Source organism: Passer domesticus, chromosome 36, assembly GCF_036417665.1.
Source record: "Passer domesticus isolate bPasDom1 chromosome 36, bPasDom1.hap1, whole genome shotgun sequence".
Taxonomy (NCBI): domain Eukaryota; kingdom Metazoa; phylum Chordata; class Aves; order Passeriformes; family Passeridae; genus Passer; species Passer domesticus.
This window is the reverse complement of record NC_087509.1, coordinates 395,608-416,664: the sequence shown is the minus strand read 5'-3', so window position 1 is coordinate 416,664 and position 21,057 is coordinate 395,608. Positions and strand designations below refer to the sequence as shown.

Below are 21,057 nucleotides of genomic sequence, written 5' to 3'. Positions count from 1 at the left end.
AGCGGCCGTGACCCTGCTGGAGTCCGGGGGGGACCTCCAGCCCCCCGGGGGGTCCCTGCGCCTCCTCTGCCGAGGGTCCGGGTTCAATTTCGGCAGTTTTGGAATGGGCTGGATGCGCCAGAGACCCGGGCAGGGGCTGGAGTTTGTGGCTGGGATGAGCAACACTGGTGGCAACATCGGTTACTTGCCATCGGTGCAGGGCCGGGTCAGGATCTCCAGGGACAACGAGCAGAGCTCGGTGACGCTGACCATGAACAACCTCAAGGACGAGGATTCCGGATCCTATTTCTGCGCCAAAGAGGGTGGTGCTGCTTCGGGTGGTTATGCTGCTGGTTATATTGTCGGCACAGGTGGTGTCCCTACTCCCATCCCCCAAGTCCCCCCCCGTCCCCAGAGCCCAGACCCTTCCCCCAAACCCCAGCCCCAGACCCAGCTCTTGACCATTGATCCCAGCCTGGCACTGCCTTGGCCCCAGTTCTCACCCGCTGACCCCAAACCACAACTCCTGACCCCAAAGCTCCACTTTCTTCCCCAAAACCTTGCTCTGAAGGTTGGGATTTGAGGCCGTGGGTCTGGGGAAAAACGTTGAGGATTTGTGTCAGCAGCTCTGGCTGGGAACAGCTCAACCCTTGGCGCCACATCCTGACTCTTGGCCCCAAAATGTGGCATTTTCTTGTCATCCTGCTCGCCCTGCCGACCTCCCACGTGGCTCCACCCCATTTCTCTGGATCTGGCCACACTCACTCCGAGGCCTCGACCAACCCCGTTCCCCATCCCCATCTCCCCTTTGTGCCGCAGGGCTCCGGGCGGCCGTGACCCTGCTGGAGTCCGGGGGGGACCTCCAGCCCCCCGGGGGGTCCCTGCGCCTCCTCTGCCGAGGGTCTGGGTTTGATTTCGGGAGATTTGGCATGCACTGGGTGCGCCAGAGGCCCGGGCAGGGGCTGGAGTGGATCGCTCTTGTCACCAGCAATGGTGGCACCACCCAGTACACGCCACCGTTCAAGGGCCGGGTCACGATCTCCAGGGACAACGGGCAGAGCTCGGTGACGCTGACCATGAACAACCTCAGGGACGAGGATTCCGGATCCTATTTCTGCGCCAAAAGTGCTTATAATAACTGGGCTACTGGTGCTGGTGTTGATGGTTTTGGTCCCATCCCTGTCACCGTGTCCCCCCTGTCCCCGTGCCCCAGACCCTTCCCCCCAGCCCCTGACCCCACTCCTGACCCTCTGTCCCACCCTGGCTCTGCTCTGGCCCCAAATCTCAGCCCCTGGCCCCAAATCAGGGCCGCTTTCACCCTCAGCTCAGCCTTGGCCCTCAAATCCCAACCACTGCCCCCAGACTTGGCCACTTCTGCCCCAAATCTGCCCGGCTGGCACCGAGTCACAGCCACCCACCCAAACCTGGCCCAGTGGCCTCACATCGGCACTTTTGGCCTAAAATTTGAATTCTTGACTCCTCTCCTCAAACATTGACCCAAATCTTGACCAATTCAATGTAATTTGGGGAAGGAGGGCAGTGGGTGAGGCCCAGAGGTGACATTTGGGGCAGAGCCAGTGCAGGGCTGGGACAAAGGGTCAGGAGTGGGGTCAGGGCTGGGCTTTGGGGGAAGGGTCTGGGGAAAATGGAGAGAGGTGGGAACCTGGGGAGAGGGACGGGGCCAAAACCATGAGCAGCATGAACATTTCCAGTAGCAGTGGTTTTGGCGCAGAAATAGATGGCGGAATCCTCGTCCTTGAGGTTGTTCATGGTCAGCGTCACCGAGCTCTGCCCGTTGTCCCTGGAGATCGTGAACCGGCCCTGCACCGAGGGCGCGTACCAGGTGCTGCCACCAGTGTTGATGCTCCCGACCCACTCCAGCGCCTGCCCGGGTCTCTGGCGAACCCAATCCATTTCAAAATTCCCAAAATCGAAGCCGGACCCTCGGCAGAGGAGGCGCAGGGACCCCCCGGGGGGCTGGAGGTCCCCCCCGGACTCCAGCAGGGTCACGGCCGCCCGGAGCCCTGCGGGAAAAAGGGGAGATGGGGATGGGAACAGCTCAAACATTGACCCAAATCCTGACTCTTGGCTCCAATTTCTGACTCTTGGACCTTCCCATCCTCCAGGTCCTGGGTCTGATGACCACTCCCAGCATGGGGAACACCCGGATCCATGGCCTCATCCCCATCTCCCCTTTTCCCCGCAGGGCTCCGGGCGGCCGTGACCCTGCTGGAGTCCGGGGGGGGACCTCCAGCCCCCCGGGGGGTCCCTGCGCCTCCTCTGCCAAGGCTCCGGCTTGGATTTCGGACGAATCAGTCTGATGTGGAGTCGCCAGGGGCAGGGGAAGGGGCTGGAATACGTCACGGGGATTGACTACAATGGAGAAACCAGATACCCGTCATCGTTCAAGGGCCGGGTCAGGATCTCCAGGGACAACGGGCAGAGCTCGGTGACGCTGACCATGAACAACCTCAAGGACGAGGATTCCGGATCCTATTTCTGTGCCAGAGCTGCTGCTGGTTACTACGCTCGTGCTGCTGCTTATCGTTTTGACCCCGCCCCCGTTACCGTGTCCCTGTTTCCCACACAGTTCCCCCAAACCCTTGACCCCGTTCCTGTCCCCGTGTCCCAGCCCTGAACTGGTCCTGCCCCAAATCTCCACTGATGGCTCCAAGTCTCAGCCAAGTTCCCCAAAATTGCTGACGATGGGCCAGATCTCAGGCCAGCAGGAAAATCTGATTTTTCTTTGCGTGGTTTGTCCCAAATCTCTCGCGGTCAGTTGTCACAGTGAGTTCTGTGTCTGCGGCCGGGCACGTGAGCTGCTGGCGCCTTCCCAGTGCCACACCCGCGGGACCAGAGCCGTGCTGGAAAACCAAACAGCTCCAGAGGCGTTCCCAGCAGCCCCGTCCCGCCGGGGATGGGGACAGAGAGCCCGGCCGGGGATAAATCCCTCTGGGGCAGCCCCAGATCTGCACCCCTGGCACCAAACCCTGGCTGCTGCGGGCACCCAGGCCTGAGGGTTTGCCACAAAAATTGGCACCAGTGGTGGAGATAAGAACTGAGTATCTGGGGTAAAATGGTGGAGATTCGGGGCTGAATAAATTCAGAGCTGGAATACGGGGACAGGAATGGGGTCAAGTGCTGGGGTTTGGGGGAAGGGTCTGGGGCACGGGGACAGGTGGGGACATGGCAATGGGGATGAAGTTAAACCCAGCACAACCACCAGAAAGACCAATATCACTGGGGGCATCACAATTGGTACAAAAAGATTTCACACAGAAATAGGATCCAGAATCCTCATCCTTGAGGTTGTTCATGGTCAGCGTCACCGAGCTCTGCCCGTTGTCCCTGGAGATCGTGAACCGGCCCTGCACCGACGGCGCGTACCAGGTGTTGCCACCATCATTCCTGATCCAAGCGATGAGTTCCAGCCCCTGCCCGGGTCTCTGGCGAACCCAGTCCATGTCATAGCTTCCGAAATTGAACCCAGACCCTCGGCAGTGGAGGCGCAGGGACCCCCGGGGGGATGGAGGTCCCCCCCGGACTCCAGCAGGGTCACGGCCGCCCGGAGCCCTGCGGGGAAAAGGGGAGATGGGGATGAGGAGATGGATTGGCTGTAGGGCCCTAAGTGGGTGTGACCAGTTGAAAATATGTGCTGAACCCACCGGGACTGGTCACCAGGATCAGCAGGATGACAAGAAACTGGCACAATTTGGGGCCAAGAGTCAGTATTTGGGTCAATGTTTGAGCTGTTCCCATCCCCATCTCCCCTTTTCCCCGCAGGGCTCCGGGCGGGCCGTGACCCTGCTGGAGTGCGGGGGGGTCCTCCAGCCCCCCGGGGGGTCCCTGCGCCTCCTCTGCCGAGGCTCCGGGTTCAATTTTGGGGATTTCAACATGGGCTGGATGCGCCAGAGACCCGGGCAGGGGCTGGAATTTGTTGCAAGCATCAACGACAATGGTGGCAGCATCTACTACACGCCCTCAGTGCAGGGCCGGTTCACGATCTCCAGGGACAACGGGCAGAGCTCGGTGACGCTGACCATGAACAACCTCAAGCTCGAGGATTCCGGATCCTATTTCTGTGCCAGACGTGACAATGGTTATGCTCCTGCTGGTGCTGCCGCTGGTTCCATCCCCACCCCGAGTGCCCTGATGCCCCCACTCCGCTCCCCCAAACCCCAACCCCAGACCCAACTCTTCATCATTTATCCAAATCTTTGACCAGTTTTACCCCAAACCTCAACATTTGCCTCTTGATCTCCACTTTGTTTCTAAAACCTTTGCCCTAAATCTCAACGTTGGGCCAGGGCTGGAGACGCAGGGTCAGAGGTCAAGATCGAGGTCAAGGGGTGAGATTTTGTGGAAAGGTCTGGGGTTTTGGGACACTTGGGGACCAAGAGAGAGGGGGCGGGGCCAAACCAACGATGGTCACCATAACCACCAGCAGCACCAGCCCAGTCATCAAAACCACCGGCACATCTGGCACAGAAATAGGATCCGGAATCCTCGTCCTTGAGGTTGTTCATGGTCAGCGTCACCGAGCTCTGCCCGTTGTCCCTGGAGATCGTGAACCGACCCTTGAACAATGGTGGGTAGAAGGTTCTGGAACCATCATAGCTGATCTCTGCCACGAAGTCCAGCCCCTGCCCAGGTCTCTGGCGGACCCAGTACATGTTCACTTTGCCAAAATCAAAGCCAGACCCTCGGCAGAGGAGGCGCAGGGACCCCCCGGGGGGCTGGAGGTCCCCCCCGCACTCCAGCAGGGTCACGGCAAATCCCTCACCCCCAAGCCTTCTCTGGTTTTGTACCAAACTCCCTTTGTCTGGACCCCAATTTCTACCGGAGCCTTCCAGTGTCACAAAACATTTTAAACCCTGGAATTAGGCCAAATCCACTCATTTATTAATTGGACACCTCAGCCTGACGTTTCCATGGTCTCATCCCCATCTCCCCTTTGTCCCGCAGGGCTCCGGGCGGCCGTGACCCTGCTGGAGTCCGGGGGGGACCTCCAGCCCCCCGGGGGGTCCCTGCGCCTCCTCTGCCGAGGGTCTGGGTTTGATTTTGGCAGTTTTGGAATGAACTGGGTTCGACAAAGACCCGGGCAGGGACTGGAATTCATCGGAGGAATCAACATTAATGGGAGCAACTGGTACGTGCCATCGGTCAAGGGCCGGTTCACGATCTCCAGGGACAACGGGCAGAGCTCGGTGACGCTGACCATGAACAACCTCAAGGACGAGGATTCCGGATCCTATTTCTGTGCCAAACATTCTGGTGCTGGTTGTTGTTGGGCTGGCTATGGTGACGGTGCCGGTGGTGGATCCACCCCCGTCTCAGTGTCCCCCCTGTCCCCAAAGGCAGACCCGTCTCCCAGCCCTCAGCTCTCAGCTCTTTGTTGCAAGTCTCACCCATTTGTACCAATCGTGAGGACTGACCCAAAATCCTTCGGATTCAGTCCCAAAACTCAACCATTGGCCCCAAACCTTCATCCATGGCCCCCAGTTCTGACCTCCACCCAATCAGGGCCCCGGGAGCTGGGGGAGATTTGGGTGAAATGGGGAAAATTGGGGGAAAGTTGAGAATTGGGGCAAAGATGGTGGAGACTGGGGGAGATGTTCAAGGGGATCAAGGGCTGGGTTTGGGGAAAGGATTTGGGGATTTGGGGACAGTTGGGGACCCAGGGGTGGGCATTACTGGTATCGTCACTATCACCAACAGCAACACCACTGTTACCACCAAAAGCAGATTTGGCGCAGAAATAGGATCCGGAATCCTCGTCCTTGAGGTTGTTCATGGTCAGCGTCACCGAGCTCTGCCCGTTGTCCCTGGTGATCCTGACCCGGCCCTGCACCGAGGGCGCGCACGCGGAGCTCCAGCCTTCCTTCCGGACACTCCCGACCCACTCCAGCCCCTGCCCGGGTCTCTGGCGGATCCAGAACATGTCGTGATCGGCCAAAGTGAACCCGGAGGCGCGGCACAGCAAGGTCAGGGACCCCCCGGGGGGCTGGAGGTCCCCCCCGGACTCCAGCAGGGTCACGGCCGCCCGGAGCCCTGCGGGGAAAAGGGGAGATGGGGATGAGGGGATGGAAAGCTCAGGTGGAGGCGTCAAATTCATTAATGAGTGGGGTGAGGCTAATTGGAGGGTCTGGGGCACCTTAAGACACCAGAAACCTCTGGTGATGATTTGGGACCATATCAGGGCAATTTGGGGCAAAACCAGAGAAGGTTTGGAGATGGGGGTGCACTGTGACCCTGCTGGAGTCCGGGGGGGACCTCCAGCCCCCCGGGGGGTCCCTGCGCCTCCTCTGCCGAGGGTCTGGGTTCAATTTCGGCAGTTTTGGGATGGGCTGGATGCGCCAGAGACCCGGGCAGGGGCTGGAATGGGTCGCAGCGATCTGGAGCAATGGTGCCACCCACTATGCGGATTCGGTCAAGGGCCGGTTCACGATCTCCAGGGACAACGGGCAGAGCTCGGTGACGCTGACCATGAACAACCTCAAGGACGAGGATTCCGGATCCTATTTCTGTGCCAAGGATGGCGATGGTTATGGTGCTGCTCCTGATGCTGGCCGGGGATGGCACCATCGATACAATCAGCACCAGGAGCGCCACCAGCGTCAGGAGACTTCCCGCAGAATTAGGATCCCAAATCCACTTCCTGGAGGTTCTTAATGTCCAGCTCAGCCAATCAGGGCCTGGGGAGATGACGGAGATTTGGGCTAAATGCTGAAAATAATGATAAAGTCAAGAGTTGGGGCAACGGTGATGGAGTTTGGGCAAAAATGGCCAAGATTTGAGGACAATGGATGGGATTTTGGGGAAGGATCAGAAAATTGTGGGAGATTTGAGAGCAAAGCGGTGGCGGCTCAGGAGCAAAACCAGCAGCAGCAGCAGCATTACCAAGAAAACAACCAGAATCAACACATCTGGCACAGAAATAGGATCCGGAATCCTCGTCCTTGAGGTTGTTCATGGTCAGCGTCACCGAGCTCTGCCCGTTGTCCCTGGAGATCGTGAACCGGCCCTTGACCGAGGGTGCGTATCTGGTGGTGCCATCATCGTAGTCCATCCCTGCCACGTATTCCAGTCCCTTCCTAGGCCCCTGACGGATCCACACCAAAGTGGTTCGTCCAAAATTGAACCCAGACCCTCGGCAGAGGAGGCGCAGGGACCCCCCGGGGGGCTGGAGGTCCCCCCCGGACTCCAGCAGGGTCACGGCCTCCCGGAGCCCTGCAGGGAAAAGGGGAGATGGGGATGAGGGGATGGAAAGCTCAAGCAGACATGTCCAATTTATTAACACCTGGATGGGGGTTAATTGCAGGGTTATATCACTTTACGATACAGGAAAGCTCTGGTATAGATTTTGGACCAAATAAGGGGAGTTTGAGCCAAAACCAGTGAAGGTTTGAGGGTGAGGGATTGGCCGTGACCCTGCTGGAGTCCGGGGGGGACCTCCAGCCCCCCGGGGGGTCCCTGCGCCTCCTCTGCCGAGGGTCTGGGTTCAATTTCGGGAGCTACGACATGGACTGGGTTCGTCAGAGACCCGGGCAGGACCTGGAACTCATCGCTTGGATCAGGAATGATGGTGGTAACACCTGGTACGTGCCGTCGGTCAAGGGCCGGGTCAGGATCTCCAGGGACAACGGGCAGAGCTCGGTGACGCTGACCATGAACAACCTCAAGGACGAGGATTCCGGATCCTATTTCTGTGCCAAATCTTTTTGTGCCAATTGTGATGCCCCCAGTGATATTGGTCTTTCTGGTGGTTGTGCTGGGTTTAACTTCATCCCCATCGCCATGTCCGTACGTGTTCTTGTGCCCCAGACCCTTCCCCCAAACCCCAAATCCTGACCCCATTCCTGTCCCCCTGTCCCAGCTCTGAACTGGTTCTGCCCCAAATCTCCCCCATTTTCCCCCAAATTCTCAACTCTCAGCCCCACCTCTTCACCGCTGGTGCCAATTTTTGTGGCAAGCCCTCAGGCCTGGGTGCCCGCAGCAGCCAGGGTTTGGTGCCAGGGGTGCAGATCTGGGGCTGCCCCAGAGGGATTTTCAGGCCGATGGTCACAAGAGAGGCCAGAACCACCACCATAAGCATCAGCAGCATTACCACAACCACTGGTGGAACATTTGGCGCAGAAATAGATGGCGGAATCCTCGTCCTTGAGGTTGTTCATGGTCAGCGTCACCGAGCTCTGCCCGTTGTCCCTGGAGATCGTGAACCGGCCCTTGAACGACGGCGCGTAGTTGGTGCTGGCACCGTTGTAGTAGATCCTCGCGACGTATTCCAGCCCCTGCCCGGGTCTCTGGCGGATCCAGTGCATGTCAAAACTCCCAAAATTGAACCCGGAGCCTCGGCAGAGGAGGCGCAGGGACCCCCCGGGGGGCTGGAGGTCCCCCCCGGACTCCAGCAGGGTCACGGCCGCCCGGAGCCCTGCAGGGAAAAGGGGATATGGGGATGGGAACGGCTCAAACATTGACCCAAATCCTGACTCTTGGCCCCAAATTTTGACACTTTCTTGTCATATTGCTGCTTGTCCTGGTCCTCCCAGGTGGGTCCTGCCCCTTTTTCCATCTGGCCCTCCCAGTTCAGCCCCACAGCCAATCTGGCTCCTCATCTCCCATCTCCCATCTGCAGAAAAGCCCATCTCCCCTTTTTCTGCAGCTGGCATTCTGCTGAGCCACTCAGGACCTGGACACGCCTCTGTGAAACGCAGATGTTAAAGATGACACAAACCCAGAACTTTTTGTTTTCCTGCCCCGGCCTGCCCGGGCCCCTGCAGCTGCCAGGAAGGAAGTGGGGGGAGGCTGCAGAGCCCCAAAATCTCGGCGTCTTCTCCTCCCTCCCCTCTGGGGCTTCACTGCTCCCTCCCCGGCCGCCGTGCTTGGTGCTGCTCCTCGGTTTTGGGGTGAAATCCTCTTGGGAGCTCTGCAGAAATCACCCATTTTTCCTAAAACACGTGAACAGCCTCAAGGACGAGGATTCCGGATCCTATTTCTGTGCCAAATGTTCCAGCACTGGTTGTGGTTCTGCGTTTCTCACTCTTTATGCTGCCGATATGGGTGCACTTGGCCCTGAGACACTCTGTCCACAAACATCCCAAAATTCCCACATTCTACCCCCAAATCATTACCCTTGGCATCAAATCTTGACCGTTTTCCCCCAAACTCCGCCATCATTTTCTCCACTCTCACATTTCTCTGCAGTTTTGATCATTTGACCCAAATCTCAAAGGTTCATCCCCCAAACTCTGCCTTTGGTGCCCCAGACCTCAGCGGGGTTCACTTGTGACCATTGGCACCAAACTCAGCTGGTTCTGCCCCAAATCTCAGCTGTTGGCGCCAAACCTCAGCTGTTGGCTCCAAGTCTCGACCAAGGTCCCCAAACCTTGGTGCAAATGGTCGAGATCTGGGGACAATTGGCCAGGTTTGGGTGTGTCAGGGCCAGCAGTGGGGTCTAGAGTTGCAGGGAAGGTTCTGGGGAATGAGGACAGGTGGGGACACGGGGACAGGATTGAGGCCAACAGATTCCAGAGCACCGTCAGCGATGTAAGCACCAGACTCTTTGGCACAGAAATAGGATCCGGAATCCTCGTCCTTGAGGTTGTTCATGGTCAGCGTCACCGAGCTCTGCCCGTTGTCCCTGGAGATCGTGAACCGGCCCTTGACTGAGGGCGCGTAGTAGGTGCTGGCACCGTCGTTCCTGATCCACGCGACGTATTCCAGCCCCTGCCCGGGTCTCTGGCGGATCCAGAACATGTCATAGCTCCCAAAATTGAACCCAGACCCTCGGCAGAGGAGGCGCAGGGACCCCCCGGGGGGCTGGAGGTCCCCCCGGACTCCAGCAGGGTCACGGCCACTGCCACATCCCCAAATCTTCACTGGTTTTGCCCCAAACTCCCCTGGTTTGGCCCCAAATCTCCACCAGAGCTTTCCTGTATCCTAAGGTGCCCCAAACTCTTCAATTAGCCTCACTCCATGCATTAATGAATTGGACACTTCCACTTGAGCTTTCCATCCCCTCATCCCCATCTCCCCTTTTCCCCGCAGGGCTCCGGGCGGCCGTGACCCTGCTGGAGTCCGGGGGGGACCTCCAGCCCCCCGGGGGGTCCCTGCGCCTCCTCTGTCGAGGGTCTGGGTTCAGTTTTGGTGATTTCTGGATTGGCTGGTATCGCCAGAGGCCCGGGCAGGCGCTGGAATTCGTTGTACAAGTCAACAAGACTGGTTACAATTATTACCCTGCACCATCGGTGCAGGGCCGGGTCAGGATCTCCAGGGACAACGGGCAGAGCTCGGTGACGCTGACCATGAACAACCTCAAGGACGAGGATTCCGGATCCTATTTCTGTGCCAAGGCTGCTGCTGGTTACTACGCTTATGGTGCTGCTGCTTATCGTTTTGACCCTGTACCCTTCACCGTGTCCTCACTGTCCCCTATGCCCCAGACCCTTCCCCCAAACCCTTGACCCCGTTCCTGTCCCCGTGTCCCAGCCCTGAACTGGTCCTGCCCCAAATCTCCCCTGCTGGCTCCAAGTCTCAGCCAAGTTCCCCAAAATTGCTGACTATGAGCCAGATCTCAGGCCAGCAGGAAAATCTGATTTTTCTTTGCGTGGTTTGTCCCAAATCTCTCGCGGTCAGTTGTCACAGCGAGTTCTGTGTCTGCGGCCGGGCACGTGAGCTGCTGGCGCCTTCCCAGTGCCACACCCGCGGGACCAGAGCCGTGCTGGAAAACCAAACAGCTCCAGAGGCGTTCCCAGCAGCCCCGTCCCGCCGGGGATGGGGACAGAGAGCCCGGCCGGGGATAAATCCCTCTGGGGCAGCCCCAGATCTGCACCCCTGGCACCAAACCCTGGCTGCTGCGGGCACCCAGTCCTGAGGGTTTGCCACAAAAATTGGCACCAGCGGTGAAGAGGTGGGGCTGAGAGCTGAGAATTTGGGGGAAACTGGGGGAGATTTGGGGCTGAACCAGTTCAGAGCTGGGACGGGGGACAGGAATGGGGTCAGGGGTTGGGGTTTGGGGGAAGGGTCTGGGGCACGGGGACAGGGGGGACAGGGTGAATGGATCACATCAGTCAAGATTAGCACCAGCACCACAACAACCATTACCAGCTTGTTTGGCACAGAAATAGGATCCGGAATCCTCGTCCTTGAGGTTGTTCATGGTCAGCGTCACCGAGCTCTGCCCGTTGTCACTCGTCATCGTGAACCGGCCCTGCACCGACGGCGCGTAGTACGTTTTTCCACTGTATCTGCTGATTGCTGCGACGAATTCCAGCCCCTGCCCGGGTCTCTGGCGGATCCAAAACATGGAGAAACTGCCAAAATCAAACCCGGACCCTCGGCAGAGGAGGCGCAGGGACCCCCCGGGGGGCTGGAGGTCCCCCCCGGACTCCAGCAGGGTCACGGCCGCCTGGAGCCCTGCGGGGAAAAAGGGGAGATGGGGATGAGGGGATGGAAAGCTCAGGCTGAGGTGTCCAATTAATAAATGAGTGGATTGGGCCTAATTGCAGGGTTTAGAACGTTTTGTGACACTGGAAGGCTCCAGTAGAAATTGGGGTCCAGACAAAGAGAGTTTGGTACAAAACCAGAGAAGGCTTGGGGTGAGGGATTGGCCGTGACCCTGCTGGAGTGCGGGGGGGACCTCCAGCCCCCCGGGGGGTCCCTGCGCCTCCTCTGCCGAGGATCTGGGTTCAATTTCAGGAGCTACTCCATGAGCTGGATGCGCCAGAGACCTGGGCAGGGGCTGGAATATGTCGCGGGGATCTGGAGCAATGGTGCCAGCACCGCCTACACGCCATCAGTCAAGGGCCGGTTCACGATCTCCAGGGACAACGGGCAGAGCTCGGTGACACTGACCATGAACAACCTCAAGGACGAGGATTCCGGATCCTATTTCTGTGCCAAAATACCTGATGGTTGTTGTACTGCTGGTGCTTATGCTGAAGACGCCAGCAGCGGTGGAACCACCCCCATCTCAGTGTCCCCACCTGTCCCCAAAGCCCAGACCCTTCCCCCAAACCCCAGCCCTTGACCCTTTCCCCCAAGTCTCCCCCATTTCCATTAATGGTGATCCAAGACCCCAAACCCCTGCCTGGTTCTGCACAAAACCCAACTGCTTTGGCCCCAAAACTCACCTGATTCTGCCCGAAATCGCCAGTTTGGCCTCCCAGTCGCAGCCGCTGACACAGATCCCCAATTCTGACCCAAATCGGGACCTTAACGTCAAATGCGAAAATTCAGAGCAAGGTTTGGGGAAGAAAGTGGAGCTTTGGGGTCAGGAGTTGTGGTTTGGGGTCAGCGGGTGAGAACTGGGGCCAAGGCAGTGCCAGGCTGGGATCAATGGTCAAGAGCTGGGTCTGGGGCTGGGGTCTGGGGGAAGGGTCTGGGCTCTGGGGACAGGGGGGACTCGGAGATGTGGTGAGGACACCATCCCTGTTGTCAACAAGACCAGCACCAGCAGTCCAACCAGCACCAGTGGATTTGGCACAGAAATAGGATCCGGAATCCTCGTCCTTGAGGTTGTTCATGGTCAGCGTCACCGAGCTCTGCCCGTTGTCCCTGGAAATCGTCACCCTGCCCTTGAACGATGACGGGTACCGGGTGTATCCATCGCTGTCAATCCCTGCAACGTATTCCAGCCCCTTCCCCTGCCCCTGGCGACTCCACATCAAACTGAATCGTCCGAAATCGAAGCCGGACCCTCGGCAAAGGAGGCGCAGGGACCCCCCGGGGGGCTGGAGGTCCCCCCCGGACTCCAGCAGGGTCACGGCCGCCCGGAGCCCTGCGGGAAAAAGGGGAGATGGGGATGAGGGGATGGAAAGGTCAGGCTGAGCTGTCCAATTAATAAATGACTGGATTGAACCTAATTGCAGGGTTTAAAACGTTTTGTGATACTGGAAGGCTCCGGTAGAAATTGGGGTCCAGAGAGAGTTTGGTACAAAACCAGAGAAGGCTTGGGGGTGGGGGAGCGGCCGTGACCCTGCTGGAGTCCGGGGGGGACCTCCAGCCCCCCCGGGGGGTCCCTGCGCCTCCTCTGCCGAGGGTCCGGGTTTGATTTCGGCAGTTTTGGGATGGAATGGGTGCGCCAGAGACCCGGGCAGGGGCTGGAGTGGGTCGGGAGCATCAGCAACACTGGTGGCAGAACCTACTATGCGCCGTCGGTCAAGGGCCGGGTCAGGATCTCCAGGGACAACGGGCAGAGCTCGGTGACGCTGACCATGAACAACCTCAAGGACGAGGATTCCGCCGTCTATTTCTGCGCCAAAACTGCTGATAATTGTTGTGCTGCTGCTGCTGCTTATCGTGAAGGCGCCGGCGGCGGTGGATCCACCCACATCTCAGTGTCCCCACCTGTCTCCAGAGCCTGGATCGTTCCCCCAAACCTCAGCCCTTGACCCTTTGTCTCAAGTCTCCCCCATTTCTACCAGTGATGACCAAAGACCCAAAACCCACAACTGGTTCTGTCCCAAACCCAACTGCTTTGGTCCCAAAACTCGCCCAATTCTGTCCCGAATCTCCAGTTTGGGTTCCCAGTCGCAGCCGCTGACACACATGCGCTATTCTGACCCAAATTGAGACGTTAACCTCAAATCCCGACCTTCATTGTAAGGTTTTGGGGAAGAAAGTGGAGCTTTGGGGTCAGGAGTTGTGGTTTGGGGTCAGCGGGTGAGAACTGGGGCCAAGGCAGTGCCAGGCTGGGATCAATGGTCAAGAGCTGGGTCTGGGCTTGGGGTCTGGGGGAAGGGTCTGGGCTCTGGGGACAGGGGGTGGATGTGGAGAAACCACCAGGGTCATCACCATAACCAGCACCAGCACCACCAGTATAAGGAGATTTAGCGCAGAAATAGGATCCGGAATCCTCGTCCTTGAGGTTGTTCATGGTCAGCGTCACCGAGCTCTGCCCGTTGTCCCTGGAGATCGTGAACCGGCACTTGAACGATGGCGCGTAGTAGGCGCTGCCACTGCTACTGATGTCTGTGATATACTCCAGCGCCTGCCCGGGTCTCTGCCGATACCAGCCCATCGCAAATTGTCCAAAATTGAAGCCAGACCCTCGGCAGAGGAGGCGCAGGGACCCCCCGGGGGGCTGGAGGTCCCCCCCGGACTCCAGCAGGGTCACGGCCGCCCGGAGCCCTGCGGGGAAAAGGGGAGATGGGGATGAGGCACCAGATTGGCTGTGGGCCCGAAGTGAGTGTGTCCAGATGGAAAAAGGGACTGATCCCATCTGAGAGGGCCAGCAGGAGTAAAAAAATGACAACAAACTGACACAATTTGGGGCCAAGAGTTGGGATTTAGTGTCACTGTTTGAACTGTTCCCATCCCCATCTCCCCTTTTCCCTGCAGGGCTGCGGGCGGCCGTGACCCTGCTGGAGTCCAGGGGGGACCTCCAGCCCCCCGGGGGGTCCCTGCGCCTCCTCTGCCGAGGCTCTGGGTTCGATTTTGGGGGTTCCACCATGTACTGGGTTCGCCAGAGACCCAGGCAGGCGCTGGAGTGGCTCGCAGGGTTCAGCACCAGTGGCAGCACCTACTACGCGCCCTCGGTCAAGGGCCGGGTCAGGATCTCCAGGGACAACGGGCAGAGCTCGGTGACGCTGACCATGAACAACCTCAAGGACGAGGATTCCGGATCCTATTTCTGCGCCAAAGCTGCCGGTGCTTATGGTGATGGTGCTGCTGGTTATGGTCGATGAGTTAGTGTTTCGGGTTTTGGCCACGTGCTTGTCACCAGGAGCCCACCTGGCCCAAAAGCACACATTTTTGTCCAAACCCTCATCCCTTCACCCAGATCTTCGTCCCTCATCTCAAGTCTCCTGCACTTGCACCAATGCTGACCACTGAACCCCAGTCCTCACTTGGTGGTTTTGGCATCAATCCCAACTGGCCCCAAAACTCACCCGATTCTGCCCCAATCCTCCGTTTTGGTCTCCCAGGCACAGCCGCTGACCCAAACCTCACCCTTTTTTCCCAAATCTCGACTCTTTGGGCAATTTTGGGGGACGAGGTTGAGATTTGGGGCCAAGAGTGGAGTTTGGGGCCAGAACCAGGGGAGGGTTTGGGGCCAGTGGGCAAAGTTGGTGCAAACGGGGGAGGTTTGGGACAAAGGGTCAGGGTTGGGGCAGTGAGGGTTGGGAGAAGGGTCTGGGGACAGCCGGGAACACGGATGGGGTTGAAACCCCAAACGCCAACCCAACCACACGGAGTTAAACCAATATCATGGGCGGCATTCCAAGCAGCAAAAGAATCTTTGGCGCAGAAATAGGATCCGGAATCCTCGTCCTTGAGGTTGTTCATGGTCAGCGTCACCGAGCTCTGCCCGTTGTCCCTGCAGATCCTGACCCGGCCCTGCACCGAGGGCGCGTATCTGGTGTCGCCACCGCTGCTCTCGATGGCGGCCATGAATTCCAGAGCCAGCCCGGGTCTCTGGCGGATCCAGAATATGGTGTGGCTGCAGAAATCGAAGCTGGAGGCGCGGCACAGCAAGGTCAGGGACCCCCCGGGGGGCTGGAGGTCCCCCCCGGACTCCAGCAGGGTCACGGCCGTCCGGAGCCCTGCGGGAAAAAGGGGAGATGGGGATGAGGGGATGGATTGGCTGTAGGGCCCTAAGTGGGTGTGGCCAGTTGAAAAAATGTGCTGAACCCACCGGGGCTGGTCACCAGGATCAGCAGGATGACAATAAACTGGCACAATTTGGGGCCAAGAGTCAGTATTTGGGTCAATGTTTGAGCTGTTCCCATCCCCATCTCCCCTTTTCCCCGCAGGGCTCCGGGCGGCCGTGACCCTGCTGGAGTCCGGGGGGGACCTCCAGCCCCCCGGGGGGTCCCTGCGCCTCCTCTGCCGAGGCTCCGGGTTCAGTTTTGGGACTTATGGCATGCACTGGATCCGCCAGAGACCCGGGCAGGCCCTGGAATGGATTGGAGGCATCAACAATGATGGTGTCAACACCTACTACGCGCCGTCGTTCAAGGGCCGGGTCACGATCTCCAGGGACAACGGGCAGAGCTCGGTGACGCTGACCATGAACAACCTCAAGGACGAGGATTCCGGATCCTATTTCTGTGCCAAACACGTTTATTCCCGGAATGCTGACACTGCTGACAGTTTTGGCCCCGCCCCATGGCCGTGTCCCCGGCTGTCCCCGGCTGTCCCCAGACCCCTCCCCTGGCCCAGCCCTGGCCCCTCTGGCCCCATCGGGGCTGCTCAATCTCTCCAGGGATGCCCGGCGCCAGATGTTGTGGTTTTGTTTCAGAAAATTTTCACATTTCCCCAAATTCACATTTCCCCAATTTTCAGATTTCCCCAAATTCACATTTCCCCAGTTTTCAGGTGTCCCCAGTTTTCAGATTTCCCCAATTTTCAGATTTCCCCAAATTCACATTTCCCCAGGTTTCACATTTCCCCAATTTTCACATTTCCCCAATTTTCAGATTTCCCCAATTTTCACATTTCCCCAATTTTCAGATATCCCCAAATTCAGATTTCCCCAATTTTCAGATTTCCCCAATTTTCACATTTCCCCAATTTTCAGATTTCCCCGAATTCAGATTTCCCTAATTTTCAGATTTCCCCAATTTTCACATTTCCCCAATTTTCAGATTTCCCCGAATTCAGATTTCCCTAATTTTCAGATTTCCCCAATTTTCACATTTCCCCAATTTTCACATTTCCCCAATTTTCACATTTCCCCAAATTCACATTTCCCCGGGTTTCACATTTCCCCAATTTTCACATTTCCCACCCAACGTGCTGCTGCGTGTGCTGGGCTCGGCGCTGGCCAATCACCCGTGCCCTCATTTCCTGCTCTGGGACCGGATTGGGAGAAAGCCAAAGCAGGCTGAAAACCTTCAAAAGGACATTTATTAAAAGTAACGAAGAGAAAAAGCCAAGAATCCAAACAAACCCCTCCGAACGCTTCTCCTCCTCCCTCAAACTCTCCTTTCCCGCTGACAATGAAACAAAACCCAAAATTTCCACTCAGTTTGCCACCTCTAAACCAGTCTTTCCTCAGCTCCCTGGGAGAGAATTCCCTCTTGTTAAGGTGATGGAGGCTTCTTTATGAGAGGAAAAACCCGTTTTTGGTGGTTTTTGATTTCATCGGGAGCCCTGCCATGGTGAAATCCTTCCCGCTGTCACCAGCCTTCCCACAGCTTGTCACGGGGCGGCTTTTGGGGCCTTGATTTAAAGACGAGCTGTTCAAAGGCAGAATTCTCATTACCTGTCTCTAAAATCGTCCTCACCCCTGCGAACAGAAATATTTTATTATTTCTAATTCTCCTGGAAGCCCAGGCCTGCCCTGCTCTGCCCAAACTCCTCACGGGATCACGGCCGTGCCAACATCTGCTCCTCTCAGCCTGGCGGCCTCGGCTCGAGGTCAGTTTGGGCATTTCCATCTCCCCACGGTTTCACCTGTTTGGGGAAAAATGGGTGATTTCTGCAGAGCTCACGAGACGATTTCACCCCAAAACCGAGGAGCAGCACCAAGGCACGGCGGCCGGGGAGGGAGCAGTGAGGTGCCAGAGGGGAGGGAGGAGAAGACGCCGAGATTTTGGGGCTCTGCAGCCTCCCCCCACTTCCTTCCTGGCAGCTGCAGGGGCCCGGGCAGGCCGGGGCGGGAAAATAAAAAGTTCTGGGTTTGTGTCATCTTTAACATCTGCGTTTCACGGAGCCGTGTCCAGGTCCTGAGTGGCTCAGCAGAATGCCAGCTGCAGAAAAAGCTTTGTGTCACTGCCCTGAATTACCCCCCATTCCAAACCAGGACAGAGGGGAAGGCCAAGATTGAGATGAAATGGTCAAAATTGGGGGGAAACTCCAGAGTTGGGGCAGCATGGGTGGAGTTTGGGGGAAAAATGGGTGAGATTTGCGGTGAAGGGCTGGGATTTGGGGGAAGGATGAGGGAATTCTGAGACATTTGGGTACAAAGAGGCGGGGGTTTGGGACCAAGACCAGAATCAGCAATAAATGCAACACCAAGAGTGCCAGCACGATTGGCACAACCACCATCAATGCATTTGGCACAGAAATAGGATCCGGAATCCTCGTCCTTGAGGTTGTTCATGGTCAGCGTCACCGAGCTCTGCCCGTTGTCCCTGGAGATCCTGACATGGCCCCTGAATGATGGCGCGTAGTCGGTGCTGCCACCACTGTTGATCCCTCCAACGTGTTCCAGCCCCTGCCCGGGTCTCTGGCGCATCCAGCGCAGCCCAAAATTCCCAAAATTGAAACTGAGGGCACGGTAAAGGAGGCGCAGGGACATTCTGGGAAAATCCTTCTCCTCCTCCTGCTCTTGCTGGCCCTGCCAGGTGGGTCATGCCCATCTCTGGATCTGGCCACACCCATTGCTGGACACTCCCTGATCCATCTTCTCATCCCCATCTCCCCTTTTTTCCGCAGGGCTCCAGGCGGCCGTGACCCTGCTGGAGTGCGGGGGGGACCTCCAGCCCCCCGGGGGGTCCCTGCGCCTCCTCTGCCGAGGCTCTGGCTTCAATTTTGGGAATTTTGGAATGTTCTGGATCCGTCAGAGACCCGGGCAGGGGCTGGAGTGGATCGCAGGGATCAACACTGGTGTCAGCACCTACTACGCGCCCTCGGTGCAGGGCCGGTTCACGATCTCCAGGGACAACGGGCAGAGCTCGGTGACGCTGACCATGAACAACCTCAAGGACGAGGATTCCGGATCCTATTTCTGCGCCAAATATGCTGGTGCTGGTGGTTATGGTGGTGCTGCTGTGGTTGAACATTTTGATCCCTTCCATGTCCCCACCTGTCCCCGTGCCCCAGACGCTTCCCCCAAACCCCAGCCCTTCACCCCATTCCTGTCTCCTGTCCCAGCTCTGAACTGGTTCTGCCCCAAATCTCCCCCATTTTCCCCCAAATTCTCAGCTCTCAGCCCCACCTCTTCACCGCTGGTGCCAATTTTTGTGGCCAACCCTCAGGCCTGGGTGCCCGCAGCAGCCAGGGTTTGGTGCCAGGGGTGCAGATCTGGGGCTGCCCCAGAGGGATTTTCAGGCCGATGGTCAACAGGGAAGGGAGCGGAAATCTGGGGTGAAAGGCTGGGATTTGGGGGACGGTTCTGGGCAAAGGGCCCAAGGGCGAGGGGAAGGCTGAGATTGGGGAGAAATGGTCAAAACTGGGGGGAAAAATTGAGAATTGGGGCAGCAAGGGAGGAGTTTGTGGGAAAACAGTCAAGGTATGAGGAGAAGGGCTGGGATTTTGGGGTAGGATCAGAGAATTCTGGGAGATTTGGGAACATGGTGGAGAGGGCCTGGGACCACGGCCAGTATCACCACCATAAGCATAAGCAGGGTTACCACAACCACTGGTGTAACACTTGGCACAGAAATAGGATCCGGAATCCTCGTCCTTGAGGTTGTTCATGGTCAGCGTCACCGAGCTCTGCCTGTTGTCCCTGGAGATCCTGACCCGGCCCTTGACTGAGGGTGCGTAGTAGGTGCTGGCACCGTCGTTCCTGATCCACGCGACGTATTCCAGCGCCTGCCCGGGTCTCTGGCGGATCCAGAACATGTCGTAGCTCCCAAAATCAAACCCGGACCCTCGGCAGAGGAGGCGCAGGGCCCCCCCGGGGGGCTGGAGGTCCCCCCCGCACTCCAGCAGGGTCACGGCCGCTCCCTCACCCCCAAGCCTTCTCTGGTTTTGTACCAAACTCTCTTTGTCTGGACCCCAATTTCTACTGGAGCCTTCCAGTGTCACAAAACGTTCTAAACCCTGTAATTAGGCTCAATCCACTCCTTTATTAATTAGACACCTCAGCCTGATGTTTCCATCCCCTCATCCCCATCTCCCCTTTTCCCCGCAGGGCTCCGGGCGGCCGTGACCCTGCTGGAGTCCGGGGGGGACCTCCAGCCCCCCGGGGGGTCCCTGCGCCTCCTCTGCCGAGGCTCCGGCTTCAATTTTGGGAATTACGCCATGCTCTGGGTGCGCCAGAGACCCGGGCAGGCGCTGGAATGGATCGCGGGGATCAGGAAAACGGGTGGCAGCACCGCCTATGCTCCGTCGGTGCAGGGCCGGGTCAGGATCTCCAGGGACAACGGGCAGAGCTCGGTGACGCTGACCATGAACAACCTCAAGGACGAGGATTCCGGATCCTATTTCTGCGCCAAAACTGCTGATGCTGGCACTGGTTGGGAGGCTGTTGCCTATGGTTTTGACCCCGTTCCCGTTACTGTGTCCCCACCTGTCCCCATGTCCCCAGACTCTTCCCCAAACCCCAGCCCTTGACCCCGTTCCTGTCCCTGTGTCCCAGTCCCGAACTGGTTCCACCCCAAATCTCCACTGGTGGCTCCAAGTCTGAACCAAGGTGCCCAAACCTTGGTGCAAATGGTCGAGATTCCGGGACAATGGGCCGGATTTGGGTCTGTGGGGTTCAACAATGGGGTGAGGGGTTGGAGGGAAGGATCTGGGGAAGGGGGACTGGTGGGGACCAAGGAACAGGGGCAGGGTCAAAACCATCAAAACCAGCACCAGCACTTGAGGCAGCCTCTCTGGCACAGAAATAGGATCCGGAATCCTCGTCCTTGAGGTTGTTCATGGTCAGCGTCACCGAGCTCTGCCCGTTGTCCCTGCAGATCGTGACCCGGCCCTGCACCGACGGCACGTAGTCGGTGCTGCCACCTTTGCTGATACTCGCCACAGATTCCAGCCCCTGCCCGGGTGTCTGATGATGCCAACCCATCCCAAATTGGCCAAAATCAAACCCGGACCCTCGGCAGAGGAGGCGCAGGGACCCCCCGGGGGGCTGGAGGTCCCCCCCGGACTCCAGCAGGGTCACAGCGGCTCTCCCATCCCCAAACCTTCTCTGGTTTTCCCCAAACTCCCCTGATTTTGTCCCAAATCTCAACCAGAGCTTTCCTGTATACTAAGGTGCCCCAATCTCTTCAATTAGCCTCACTCCATGCATTAATGAATTGGACACTTCCACTTGAGATTCCATCTCCTCATCCCCATCTCCCCTTTTTCCCGCAGGGCTCCGGGCGGCCGTGACCCTGCTGGAGTCCGGGGGGGACCTCCAGCCCCCCGGGGGTTCCCTGCGCCTCCTCTGCCGAGGGTCCGGGTTCAATTTTGGGAGTT

At 58.2% G+C, this 21,057-nt stretch overlaps 3 gene segments (V, D, J or C); 2 read left to right on the top strand and 1 right to left on the bottom strand.

Moving 5' to 3' along the window:
• Positions 1–1,589: 1,589 nt before the first annotated feature.
• Positions 1,590–2,381, bottom strand: LOC135288842 (Ig heavy chain V region 914-like). The segment is given in 3 exon segments: positions 1,590–1,615; positions 1,668–2,003; positions 2,375–2,381. Coding segments are annotated over 3 exon segments (369 nt in total).
• A 7,581-nt stretch (positions 2,382–9,962) lies between these two features.
• Positions 9,963–10,442, top strand: LOC135288841 (Ig heavy chain V region 6.96-like). The segment is given in 1 exon segment: positions 9,963–10,442. A coding segment is annotated over 1 exon segment (480 nt).
• Positions 10,443–14,127: 3,685 nt separating this feature from the next.
• LOC135288840 (Ig heavy chain V region 914-like) lies at positions 14,128–14,666 on the top strand. The segment is given in 2 exon segments: positions 14,128–14,167; positions 14,320–14,666. Coding segments are annotated over 2 exon segments (387 nt in total).
• The last annotated feature ends 6,391 nt before the right edge of the window (positions 14,667–21,057 follow it).